This window comes from Bubalus kerabau, chromosome X (assembly GCF_029407905.1).
Source record: "Bubalus kerabau isolate K-KA32 ecotype Philippines breed swamp buffalo chromosome X, PCC_UOA_SB_1v2, whole genome shotgun sequence".
Taxonomy (NCBI): domain Eukaryota; kingdom Metazoa; phylum Chordata; class Mammalia; order Artiodactyla; family Bovidae; genus Bubalus; species Bubalus kerabau.
Genome location: NC_073647.1, coordinates 130,691,942 through 130,705,691, shown reverse-complemented (window position 1 = coordinate 130,705,691; position 13,750 = coordinate 130,691,942). Strand labels below are relative to the sequence as shown.

Genomic DNA, 13,750 nt, shown 5'->3' with positions numbered 1-13,750 from the left:
AATGTCTGTAGGAATATGCATTTCCCAAGAAGCCTTTAATCAAGTGACAGATGCTGATATGGGAACCTCCATGAAGGAGGGCTGAGGAGACAATCATCACTGAATATAGTGGTCATCCAAAGACTAAGAAGTGGAATGTTAGATGAGTGGAAGGCAGAGACCCAGGTTGTAGTAGATGTAGTATGTTGAGCAAAAGGAATCCGAAAGGACTAGAGTTGCATCCCCACTGTCTGTTCTCAGAGGCCCTAATGGACTACGATCACATGAGGATCACCCTGACTTCCCACTTGGAATTCTCAGGAGACTAGGACCTTGACGTAGGACAAGCAGCTTCATAAACCAGAGAGTGGAGTTACAGGATTCGTCATGAGTCAATGTGAGGACCTGAAAGTGAACTCATGGTAGCACACACTATAAAAGGAGGCCCTGGAAAATCACTGATGCTGTGGTCCCCAGGAAGCGCTGGGCACAGATGTCAGGTTGACTTCAGTCTGGAAAGTCTCAGCGAGGTGAGGCCTTTGTCTAATAGGATCAGCCTGTTTCGCAGAGGGACGGACCTGAACCCAAGGAGGACCTCACATGCGATGCTGAGTGTTAGACAGGACCCCTGGAGAGGGAGCCAAACACATTTCTGTAAATTCTTAGCCCTGAGAGACCCAGAAGAGCTACTTCTGAGTGGTCCCCTCATTCAACCTGTGTGATCTTAGGGAGGACAGGGCCTCCTCTAGCAGAATCGGACCCCAGATCTGCAGAGGGGGGCATCTTCACCATAACCGGACTTAAGGTGAGGACCATCAGTGCTAGTGAGAGGGTCTCTCCCCCTACGAGGGAGGCTCACTGAGTGGCGCCCCCTCCTGACAAGCAGAGATGCTCAGAGCAGCACCCTGACTCCCAACACTAGGGACTTGGGAAGGCGAGGGCTTCGTTTGGGAGCTGGAGGACTCGAGTTCGTAGAAGGAGGTGTCCTGGGCTCTGATAACACTGCACAAGGAGGACCCAGGGACGGATGAATATTGAGCTACCGGGTTTCTGTAGCACCCCGCCCCTGCCCCCTGCCCCTGCCCCGCCCCTAGGAGACCCCACGTACGAACGTATGCAGGACTCCTCTTTTCCGCTTTCGAGGCGAGGAGCGCGACTGGTAGCTGCAGCGTCTGTTCAGCGGAGATTGTGTACTGGACTCGTCCGGAGCCAAGGTGAGGACCTGAATGTAGCTGAAGTGAATTTCCCAACCCCTCCCTGTAAGAAAAGTGACCCAACCGCATCCCACCCCTGCAATCTACAGTGTAACATGCCCTGTCCCGAGTTGCGGGCCGAGGAGCCATCTTGTTGCCACGTGGAGGGTCGGTGGCGGCTCGGGCTGCTTTGTTGAAAGAGGATGGATTCTTTATGCGTTGGAAGTGGTATTTGCCCTCAACAGGTGAAAAGATGGGGCTTTCAGCGCTCACAGGGATATCTCCTTCGAAAGTGGTGGCTGCACAGAAGTCATTCCTGCAACCAATGCTGCAGTGCCACACAGTAGTGGCCCCCAATCTTTTTGGCACCGGGGGATGGGTTTCTTGGAAGACAATTTTTGCATGGGGTGGGGTGCAGTGTGGGATGGGGTGTGATGCGGTGGACAAAGGAGGGTGGGGTGGCATGAGGGTAGGGTGGGTAGGCTAAAGGGATGGTTTCAGGATGCTTCAAGCTCATTACATTGTTTACTTTATTTCTGTTATTATTACATCCCCTCCCGCTCAGATCATTAGATCTGATCATTAGATCATTAGAATAAGAAGGTTTGGACCCCTACCATAGGGGTCCAAATTACCATAGTGTAATTCAGGCTGAGAGAACCCGTCATTTTTGCATGGTGTGCGGGGTCTGGCGGGGTTTGGGGATAAGGGGCGTTCAGGTAGAGAAAGGCCTTTATATAAAAGGATATGGACCTAGAGGGTATTATGTATGTTAAGTGAAATGAGTCAGAGAAAATGAAATACTATATGATTTCACTTCTGTGAGGAATCTGAAAAACAGAAACAATTATAGAAGCAAGAGAGAAAAAACAGGTGGTTGATGGGGGTTAGGGTTAGGGGTGTGGGGGAGAAGAGAAAGAGGTGAGAAAGGTTAAGATGTAACTACCAGTTACATAATAAAAAGCAATGGGTGTGAAAGGTAAATAAATAAAGACATAGAATGATAGATAAGGTAACCCCATGAGGCATAGGGAGGAGTCTCAGCCTTAGAAGGAGTCAAGCTAGGACCTTCAGTGCTAGTCAGCAGGCCTGGCATCCAAGCAGATTGCTGCACTAAGGAGCAGCCCTGCTCTCAGGTCTGGGCATCCCCAAACAAGGTAGCTGGATATGGAGCCCCCAGCATCTCCTCTAGCCACTCAGGGAGGTGAGAGCTTTGCTCTGGGGCATGCAGACTCGGGTCAGCAGAGGGAAGACCCCAAACCCTACCCAAACTGGAGGCCAGAATCCTGAGTGAGGACTGAGGGAGCCCCTGACTCCAGAACTGGGGCAGGGGGTGGGGGTCGAGAGTGCTGCCCTTGTGGTTAGCAGCATAGCCCCAAATCATTTTTGGCGGAATGTGGCTCACTCTGTCAGCTTGGGTCCTCTTGGGAAAGGTGAAGACCTTTCACAGGGTCTTGGGCTCAGGTCTGCAGAAGGCAGAGTCCCAGGAAGGATGCAGAGTCGAGGGGAAGATCCATACACGGTAGAGAGAGCCACATCTGATGCCGCCTCAGCTGTCAGCCCTGGGGGTCCCAGGGAAGAGCTGGCCAGTTCTGGTGCCCCTGATTTTGCCTGTGGGGTCCGAGGGAGATGAGGGCCTGGTTTCAGGTCTGCCTGCCCAGGTTAGGAGAAAACGAGGAGTCCTAGGCCATGAGAGATGTTGAAGCACCAATTCTATGTGAGGAAGGAGACAACTGACTCCCCCAGAACAGAGGAGCCCACACAGAGTGCCGCCTCTGCCGTCACCCTGGGAAGCCGGGTTAGAGCTCTCAGGCAGAGATGCCCTCTCATTTTCTCCAAGGATGGTATCAGGGACATTCAGGTTTGACTCTGATGGGTGAGGCCTCATTCAACATAGGGAGGAAGACCGGTTCCTAAAGGGAGTGACAGTGGTAACACTGAATGAACATGCGAGAACCCCACCCAGAAGGGAGTGAACCACATAGTCGCATCACTCCTCTCAGACCTGGGAGACCCAGGCATGGGGACCAGATGACCCCCACTTGCTTCTGCCCAGAGCCTCGCAGGGAGGTGAGGAACCTCGATGATGGGGGTATGGGTTCAGGTCCACCACTGGAGCATTTGCAGCTAGTACCAGGAGCCCAGAAGAGGACCTAAGAATTGAGGGACCATCCAGCTACCCCTCGACAACAGAGGGCAGTGCAGAATCTCTTCCTGACTGTCCGCATCAGGAGTCCACACACAGCTGTAGCTAGAGATCGGGAAAATGTCGCTGCTTTCTAGTGGGTCTCAGGGAGATGGGGGCCTTAGTAGGAGGGGAGAGATCTCAAGTCGAGACAGAGATTTCCTAGTCTTGCCAGGAGTCACAGAGTCATGATAAGGACCCAGAGACATGACTTAGATGAGCACCTACCCAAAGCAGTGGGGGCCTGCAAAGTCCCAGTCCCTGTCTGCCCTGGGGCACCTCAGGCAGAGATTGCCAGATGTCACCCCTCACTTTCAGCCCCAGGAACTCAGGGAGATGTGGGCCTTGATCTGAGGCCAGAAAACTCAGGGTGGACTAAGGGAGGAACATAAATCACATCCAAGTGCGGACTAAAGGGGCCAGTGATGACAGAACAGTGAAGTCCCACAGAGTCCAGCCCCTGCTGCCATCCCAGGGAGGTCAGGGACAGGGATGCCGAGAGGTGGCTCACACTTTCTTTCACCTTGGGAACCTCAGCATGCTCAGGTCAGCAGAGGGAGAATTTCTAACATTTGCCAGGACTCACAGAGAAGATGCTGAGGACTGTGGGAAACTCCCAGAATTCCTCGCACTGTCACTCCTTGGTGCCCCCAGGCATACATGGCCGGCAGAAGTGTGCCTCACTCACAGCTAACAGGGAAGTGAGCACCTTAGTCTAATGGGTCAGCAGAGGAAGGAATCTTAGACTCTGCCCTGAGTAAAATCTGGGGACCTTGCATGAGTAGCACCCGTTACAGGGCCTCAAAGTCCTGCTGCAGCTCTTCTGGCCACAGAGACCATGGGCGGTAGGGCCAGGTAAGGCCACCCTGGCTTTCCCCATTCGATCTCAGGGAGCTGTTGGCCTTGCTGTGAAGAAAGGTCCTCAAGCCAGGAGAGAAAGGAGCCCCCAGATCCTCCCAGGAGTCAAAGTGGGGACTGCGAATGAGGACTGAAGGTAGCACGCTCCCCCTTCCAGCTAATCAAATGAACACTAGAGCCTTGCCTGATCCTCTGCTGAGGCCCCTCATTTCTTTGTGTCATTTCTAAGGGAGATGAGGTTCTTCACCTGAAGAGGCAGCACCAGAGGCAGGAGGGAGGGGCCCAAACCCTTGGTGTTGACAAGATGAGGACCCTGAATGGTGGAGAACCGAGTTCAGGACAGAGCAGGCCCCCAGAACTGCCAGTGCCATCCACCCCTACCGTGTCCACGACTCGGCTCCTTCTCATGGGTCCCAGGGAGCTTTGAGGTGTCACCTTTCAAGCGGCACATGGCAGGGGTCCCGACCCCACTAAGAGCTGATGTGACAGTTGTGTGTGTGAACGAAGGGACCCAGAAAGGGCCCCGGTCCCAGGATCTTCTGTCAACTGGAGGCAGCCACAGGCAGGCTGTGGCCTGAGGCTGGCACGCGCTCACTTCTTACACAGGGTTCTCAGGGGATGGGCTGACCAAGAACAAGAGGCCAGCGGTTCCTGGAGTAGGGCTCTCAAGGAAACGGGCAGAGCAGCCTCATTCCCTCCATGCTGAAGGAGCTCATCCACTAATCTTCCCTTCTCCAGGTTCCAGCATCACCTACTTCCTGCCTGCTTCCCTGCCCGCTGTGCCTGCTGATAGTCATGCCTCGGGGGCAGAAGAGCAAGCGCCGTGGACGTGAGAAACGCCGCCAGGCACGCATGGAGGCCAAGGATCTCGGGAATGCTCTGGCTGCTGCCACCCCCACCCCTACTTCTGGGGGTATGCCCCCGGGCTCCCCCCCTGCCGGTGCAGGCCAGAAGCCTCAGGGAGCTGCAGCCACTAGCTCTCCTGTTGTAGGGGCTTCACACCCAAGATCTAAAGCACGTGGCAGGGGCCAAGTTGAGGAACGTGAAAATTCCTCCCGGGCCTCAACCTCTGCTAAGACCACTCCTCTAGATCCTCTGACGGAGAAGGCAGGAGTGTTGGTCAATTTCCTGCTTGATAAGTGTAAGATGAAAGAGCCCATTAGGAGGCTAGATATGCGGAAGCTTTTTCACAAAAGGTACAAGACACGCTTCCCCGAGATCCTCAGGAGAGCAGCTAAATGCATGGAGCTGTCATTTGGTCTTGAATTGAAGGAAGGCAAGCCGAATGGTTACTCCTATACCCTGGTCAGCAAGATAGGCCTCATCAGTGATGAGGTGCTGAGCAGCAGCTGTGAGGTGCCAAAGAATGGGCTTCTGATGCCTCTGCTGAATGTGATCTACCTGAATGGCAACCGCGCCTCTGAGGCTGATGTCTGGGAGTTCCTGAATGTTCTGGGCATCTATGATGGAAAGCAGCATGTAATCTTTGGGGATCCCAGGAAGCTCATCACGGAAGAGTGGGTGCAGCAGAATTACCTGGTGTATCATCAGATTCCCGACAGCGATCCCCTGAGCTATGAGTTCCTGTGGGGCTCAAGAGCCTACGCTGAAACCAGAAAGATGAAGGTGCTGGAGTTTTTGGCCAAGATCAAGAGTACCATCCCCAGTGCTTTCCCGTTGCATTATGCTGTAGCTTTGGGAGAAGAGAAGAGATCCCGAGGCAGATCTCTAGTTAGGTCTCGTGGTGCTGCCAGGGCCACTGCCTGCTCCAGGGTCCCACCCAGAGATCCGTCCAGTGCCCAGTGAGTTCTCAGGCGGCAGCTTCACTTTCTTTGACCAATACTGCCAACCTTTTAAGAAGTGAGAGGCTAAAGTAGGGCTGGAAATGTCAATACGTATCTTCTTTGTGTTCCTGTTTTACACTATTACCTTTCAAATGTTGTTTCATTTCCCAGAATGTTTGTTTAGATTCAGAATCCAAATTTACAAATGACATGGATCACAGATTTGTTGTTGTCTGTCAGATCTAAGAGTAAGAGTTTTGGTACTGCGTAGTGTAATTCAGAAAATCCTTCCTCTTTTGAGATCCAGAACATGATAACATAGCTTTGGAATAGTAATTTTCTTGGAAATGTGAAAGAATGTTGTAGTTTTAAAACAGATGAAAATCAAGTAAGCTATAGTCAAGTTTTGATTTATGTTATTCACCTTTGTCTCTCTCTCTATAACATTCAGTAGTACCCTTAGCGATATATTTAGATGTTGTTAGCTTATTCAAGAATGCCGATAAAAACAATGAGAAACTACATTCCTTGCTTGGTGGCTCCTTTATTCCCATCTTTACTTGAGCATCTGCTCTTCAGAAGGTTCTGTGCTGGTGGGGGTGATGCAAAGATAAAGGAGACCCTGTACCTGCCTGTAGATGTCTTGAGTATATGAGCAGTGATTCCATAAGGAAGGTGGTGTGATGATCTAAGACAAGTGACAAAAAGCAGGGAGGATGCTGGGGAGGGAGTTGGGATGAGAGCAGTGAGGTATAAATTCTCAGCCTTTATTCTCTTAAACCAAAACTTTGAGGTTTGGTATTTTGGCCAAGGTCAATGGTAACATCCCCAGTGCCTTCCCACCCGATTATGAAAAGGCTCTGAGAGAGGATGATGAGAGAGCCCGAGCTGCAGTCAGGGTTTATAGTCCTGCCAAGGCCAGTGTGTGCTCCAAAGTCACGTCTAGCAGTCCCTCCAGCCCCTAGTCAGGTCTGAGGCAACTATTTCACTGTGTTCGACCAACACTCCCAACCTTTTAAGTTGTGAGAGGCTAAGGTGGGGCTGGAAAGCTAATCATAATATATATCTTCTCTGTCTTCCTGTTCCTTCGTGGGAGGTCATTTTAAGTTGGCTGCGTGGTGGGCTGGATGAACCTGTGATAATGGTGAGCCGGGCCCAGATCCCCAGATGGTGGCCCTCAAAGTTGGGAGGCTGAGACTGAAATGCGAAGCTTCCCTGAACAGTTACCCTGAGATTGTGAGTCAACCAGAGGGAATCTCCACCTGGGGGAAAGAACAGAAGGTATCCAGTGCTCCTGCCCCAGTGCAGGTGAACACAGTCCACAAACCAGGTGTTTGATGCATATTACTGTCTCCTTTGTGATGGGATGTTGAGACGTCACTGTGCTGGCACTCTGGGCCCTGAACGGAAGGAGCCCCAGCACACTCCAAACATGAGGGTATCTCGAGTGTAATCTAGTAGACCTCCTGATCGGGGCTAGATTTTAGTGGTGGTGAAATACATGAAAATCGGGGTGTTATGTCGGGAGGGCTTTGGGAGGCAGGGGAATTACTGGTCCTTGACACAAATTCTATAAGGTTTTGCGTTGCATCCTGGTAAAACACTTGCCTCTAAATTCAATAACATATTCTCTGATAGAGTAAATTTACTTAGGATTACTTGTTTAGTTGCTAAGTCGTGTCTGACTCATTGTGGCCCCATGGACAGTAGCCTGGCAGGCTCCTCTGTCCATGGAACTTTCCAGGCAAGAATACTGGAGTGGATTGCCAATCCCTTCTCCAGGGGATCTTCACAACCCAGGGATTGAACTGACATCTGGTTGTCAGGTAGATTCTTTACCACTGAGCCACCAGGGAAGCCCTACAGTTTCTTGCTAAGCAGCAGTTTGATTGACTTAGCTTTCTTTGTTTAGAAGACTACATAGTCTCTAGTTTCTCCTGGGTAAAGAAAAATTCCCATAGATGAAGGTAGAAATTCCCATAGATTTTCTTCTGGTATGAAAATAAGCATCATAAGACCTAAACATTGCCAGCTGCAGTGCCAGGTGCTTTACACAAGCTACATATGTTCTGATACTTCTGTAAGACAAGGCTTATCAAATTCACTTAGCAGACAAAGAATTTCTATTCTCCAGGCTGATAAAGTGACAGAACTGAGTGTAGAGCCTGGTCTGAATTGCTCTAGAGGCCATAATGTTTCACTCCTCCCAGTCTGAGGCTGACATATTGTCAGTTCATTTCTCTTGACACTGCCTGGTCACAATCCCCCTGCCTGGCTGTGATCCCCCTCGCTATGGGGGGATACGAGAGCACTCCTGTGGGGTCTGAGAGCCGCTATGGAAACCAGCAAGGTAGAAGCCCTGGAGTTTTTGGCCAAGGTCAACTATACTGTCCCCACTGCATTCCTGCCCCCATTATGAGGCGACTTGGAGAGAGGACGTAGAGAGCACTGGAGCCAGAGCTGCAGCCAGGGCTGGCACTTCTACCTCGGGCAGTGATGGCCCTTCTGTGGCCAGTGCCCAGTCCATGGCCGCATCCAGCCGCTCATCTCACCTCTAGTGTGGTCTGAATCTGTTCTTCACTTTGTGATCAGAAAAGCCTGTCAACCTGTGTTCCTGATACGCGTCAATAACTTTTCGACTTACCCTTTTCTTGCGGGGGGTGAGGCGGTAATTTTCAAGTGATTTTCTTTTCAGTACTAAGTTTATTTAGATTCAGATCATAAGCTTATGAATGACACGGGGTCACACACTTATTGCTGTTTACCAGATTTAGAAATAAGAATTTTGCTTTCTGAAATACAAACTGAAAAATTTTAAATCATCTGTGTGATCCAGAGCAAGATTACGTGGCATTGGAATAGGGGTATCCTTGGTCATGTGAAAAACCCCACACTAAGATAGGATAAGAAGAGGAAAAAAAATTAAAGTGGTTCAGTTATGGGTCTAGCTTACTGTATTCAGTCTCTCATTCCTAAATTTCAAAGATGTATACCTTTTAAATTTAGAAGCATATATAACTTTTGCATTTAGGATATACTTAAATTATTAAAGAAAATGTGGGTTTATGAAAATGTAAATTGATGCAGCCACTATGGAAAGTAGTATAGATGCTCATAAAAAAATTGAAAATAGAACTACCATGTGATCTGGCAAGTCTACTCCTGGAAATTTAGCTGAAAGAAATGAAGCCAACACCTGGAAAAGATATCTGCACCCCCCATGTTCGTTGAAACATTATTTACCATAACCAAATTATGAAAACAATATAACTGCCCATTAATGGATGAATGGATAAAGATAATGTCACATAGACACACACACACACACTCATCCTCACTCAGATGTTCTTTAGCCAATAAAAGAAAAAAAGGAAATCTGGCCCTTTGCAGTAACACAGTTGCACCTTGAGGGCATTATGCTAAGTGCAATAAGTCAGACAAAGACAAATACTATATAATCTCACTTATATGTGAAGATTTTTGAAAAAGGAACTCACAGAGAATAGATTAGTGGTTGCCGCCAGTGGGGGTTGGAGGATGGATGAAATGCGTATAAGTGGCCAAACGGCATAAACTTTCACAACTTTAATGTACAAAATAAAGAAGTCCTGGAGATATAATGTACAGCATGGTGACTAGTTAATCATTGCTGTTGTTAAGTCGCCAAGTGGTTTCCTACTCTGCAACCCCGTGGATTGTAGCTTGCCAGCCTCCTCTGTCTATGGAATTTTCCTTGCAAGGATATTGGATTCAGTTGCCATGTCCTTCTCCAGGGGATCTTCCCGAAACAGGAATCAAACCCTCATCTCCTGCATCAACAGGAAGATTCTTTACTGCTGAGCCACCAGAGAACCCCATAGTTAATAATACTGTATTGTATATGTGAAAGTTCCTGGGAGAATTGATTTTTTTGAAGTGAGGTATAGTTGATGTGGGCTTCCCTGGTGGCTCAGATGGCAAAGAATCTGCATGAAAGGCAGGAGACCTGGGTTCAATCCCTGGGTCAGGAAGATGCCCTGAAGAAGGGAATGGTTACCCACTCCAGTATTCTGGCCTGGAGAATTCCATGGACAAAGGAGCGTGGTATGCTACAGTCTATGTGGTCAAAAAGAGTTGGACAAGACTGAGCAACGAATACTTTCACTTCATTTTCATAGTTGATGTACAATATTTTATAAATTACAGATGAATAACAAAGTGCTTCACAGTTTTTAAAGGTTATGTTCCATTTACAGTTATTATAAAATACTGGCTATATCCCCTTTGTTGTACAATATATCCTTGTTGCTTATTGTGTACATATTAGTTTGCACCTCTTAGTCTTCTGTCCCTGTCCTTCACCTCCTGCTTGCCACTCCCCACTGGTAACCACTAGCTTGTTCTCTATATCTGTGAGTCTGCTTCATTCCCCTAGTCTTTTATTTTTTAAATTCTCCATGTCAGTAGTATCATACAGCATTTGTCTTCCTCTATCTCACTTATTTCATTAATACCATCCAACTATTTACTAATTAATAGCATAATACCCTCCAACTCCATACATGCTGTTGAAAGATTGCAAAAGTTCATTCTTTTTAATGACTGAGTAATATTCCATTATGCGTGCACACACGTGTGTGTGTGTGTGTGTGTGTAGGTTGTATACATATAGATTACTTTTGTACCTTGGCAAATGTCAGTAATGCTGCTATGAACATTGGAGTGCATGGAATTTTTGAATTAGTGAATTTTGTTTTCATTTTAAACAGTAATTTAAAGTTTATTCAAGCTTTAATGCAGGTTATTCTGACTTTAAGTTAGCATTACATGGCATACTTCTGAGTCCATTCCTGAAAAATTCTGTTGTACTTCTCTCTGTCTGTTTTATAGATCTATGCAACCTCTGGCACTGGGGAGGGGGTCATTGGGGTTCAGAACACATAGCAGGGAACAAATGGATACCAGAACTGTAGAAATCATGAAAGCAAGAGACCACAGTGATCTTAGAGTAGCGAACCTAGTGCTGCCATTAGTGTTCATGTCTGGATGATAAATTCTGTTGCAAATGCACCCTCAGGTAGCGTGAACGGGTAGTCTTTAGGGAAATGAATTGTCGCAGAGAATACACTGCCTCAATATGGGCTGCCATTCTTTTTCGTAATTGTGGTTTCCCAATGAAATGTATCATCCCCAACTGGACCTGTAGAATATTGTGCTGGAGGGTCCCTGGCCACATCACTAAGTTCCTTATTAATCCATTTCAGCGCCACAGTCTGTGCTTTTTGTCTGACTCCTCACTATCAGTGTGTGAAAGTCCGGCCAAAACTCCTGATTATCTGGTGGCTGGGAAGGACTACCTCTTCATCTCACACTGGCTCTGCCAGACAAAGGTGCCTTCTTAATAAACAGGGAAGTTGGACTGGGGTGGGCTCACTGGCAGAGAATAGATGAGGTTGGAGGGGAAGGGGAGACGAGCAGTGGAAACCCTTAGACTCAGACAAGCATCGAGTACCTGACGGAGACCATGCAAATTAGTGGGTTCTTTTTTTTTTTTTTTCAGATATATACCCAGGAGTGGGATTGCTGGGTCATTTGGTAGTTCTCTTTTTAGATTTTGAGGGCCCTCCTTACTGTTATCCATGGTGGCTGCACCAATTGACATTCCCACCAACAGTGTATAGATCATGTCCACATGCTCACCAACATTTGTTACTTCTGTTCCTTTTGGATCATAGCCCTTCTGATAGGTATAAGATAATACCTCATTGTGGTTTAAATTTGCATTCATATGATGATTAAGGATGTTGAACATCTTTTCATGTGCCTCTCAGCCATTTGTATGTCTTCTTTGGAAAAATGTGTATTTAAGTCTTCTGCCCATTTTTTTTTAATCTTTTTTTAAACTGTTGAGTTATATAAGCTGTTCATATATTTTGGATATTAACCCCTTATTGGTTATATTATTGGCAAATATTTTTTCCCATATAGTAGGTTGTCTTTTCATTTTGCTGATGGTTTCCTTTTCTGTGCAAGTTTTTACCTTTAAATACATCTCATTTATTTATTTTTGCTTTTATCTTCCTAGCTTTAGGAGACAGATCAAAAAAAATATTATTATGAATTATATCAAAGAATGTCCCACTCATAGTGCCTTCTAAGAGTTTTATACTTTCCACTCATATTTAGGTCTCTAATCCATTTTCAGTTTATTTTTGTATATAGTGTTAGAGAATGCACTAATCTCATTCTTTCACAGCAACATGTCATAGAATAAGATTAGAGCTTAAACACAACTTGGTATTATCAGAAAACTAAATATGCTTTTACATTTGAGCCAGTAATTAGTTTTCAGAAAGGAACCCTGAAGAGACATCCACAACCATATGAAAATAGTTACATATCCATGAACATGTTAACTGAAGGAACATGATATATATATATATATATATATATATATATATATATATATATATATATATATCTCCACAGAGTGGAGTACTATACAGCTATAAAAAATAATGAGCATGATCTTTGTAAACTAATATGGAGTGCTTCCATGATAGATAGAGATATATAAAAGAATGTGGGAGTTTGGGGCTAATGTCAATGATACCAAGTGCAGTGCCTTCGCATCCTGGTATGAAGAGGCTTTGAGAGCTGAAGAAGAGAGAGCCAGAGCTGCAGCCAGGGCTCCTACGGTGCCAGGGCCAGTGCAATTTCCAGAGCATGTCCAAAGCTCCTCCCACCCCTAGTGAAGTCTGAGCAGATACTTCACATTGCATTTCAAGAAAGCAAGCAGTCTTCCAACTAGCAGAGGGCCAAGGTGTTTCATGGAAACACAGCATGTAATGTATTTGTGATCCTATACAATATGCAAAAATTAGAGGTTTTTCTTTTTTCTGTTTTTAAATGTTGTTCCTTTTAATTAAAGATGTGTTTAGCTTCAGAGTCTAAGTATACTAATGGCACAGCTCCCCCTTGTACTGTAGATTATCAAGTTGAAAAATAAGAATTTTCATATTACATAGCACAGACTGAAATCCTTGAATCATTTCTTGTCATTCAGAACAAGAAAACATGATATTGGAATATGGATTTTTTGCAAAAATGGAAATTATTCCACAGTGAAGTCTGTGTGATTATCAGATACAGAAAAAAAAATCTTCAGAGGTATTCACTTCTTGGTTTGTTTTCTTCCTTTTAGTCTTTCTTTGTAAAACTGAAGTGTATATACCTGGATTGGCTTAGCTTATTTAAGAATGTGGGAGAAGTGAAAACCCAGTAAACTTTACTTCTTGCACACTTTCACTGTAATTCTTCAAATATCAATTTAGCATCTGTTCTTTGGAGGCTTCTGAGTAGTATTGGGGATGCTAAGAAAAATAAACCGAACCATTTCCCATAGAATTCTAGAGTCTAAGAGAACAATTCATATAAAGTAGCTTGTGAACAAAGATCTAGGGGCCCAATAAAAATGAGGTGTAAGGAGGTGAGGGGATTGAGGGCTTCCTCATGAGGAGTCTAGTGTAAATACACTGAGGCAAGGCACTTGGAGACTTTAGGACAATAAATGTCCATGGGAGGTAATTTTAAGTTAGGCTACATGTTGAGCCCACCGGGGAGGCTGTGGAAACACTAAATTGAGGCCAGACCCTCAGATGGTGGGTCTCAAAGTTGAGAGACTTAAGCCTGGAATGGAAAACTACCCTGAACAATTACTTTTCAGTTATCAGGCTTCCCAGGCCGCTCAGTGGTCAAGAATCCACCTGCCA

General features: G+C 46.4%; 1 protein-coding gene across 1 annotated transcript; it reads left to right on the top strand.

The window, feature by feature from the left end:
• Nucleotides 1-1,083: 1,083 nt before the first annotated feature.
• LOC129639003 (melanoma-associated antigen B1-like) lies at nucleotides 1,084-6,520 on the top strand. The gene is made up of 2 exons (XM_055563796.1): nucleotides 1,084-1,193; nucleotides 4,954-6,520. The coding sequence occupies exon 2, from the start codon at nucleotides 5,011-5,013 to the stop codon at nucleotides 6,019-6,021; it is 1,011 nt and encodes a 336-aa protein (XP_055419771.1). The 5' UTR covers nucleotides 1,084-1,193; nucleotides 4,954-5,010; the 3' UTR covers nucleotides 6,022-6,520.
• Nucleotides 6,521-13,750: the final 7,230 nt, after the last annotated feature.

What these genes read in the sequence shown, in the direction of transcription:
- LOC129639003 (XM_055563796.1), top strand. Translation starts at nt 5,011, where the DNA reads ATGCCTCGGGGGCAGAAGAGCAAGCGCCGTGGACGTGAGAAACGCCGC.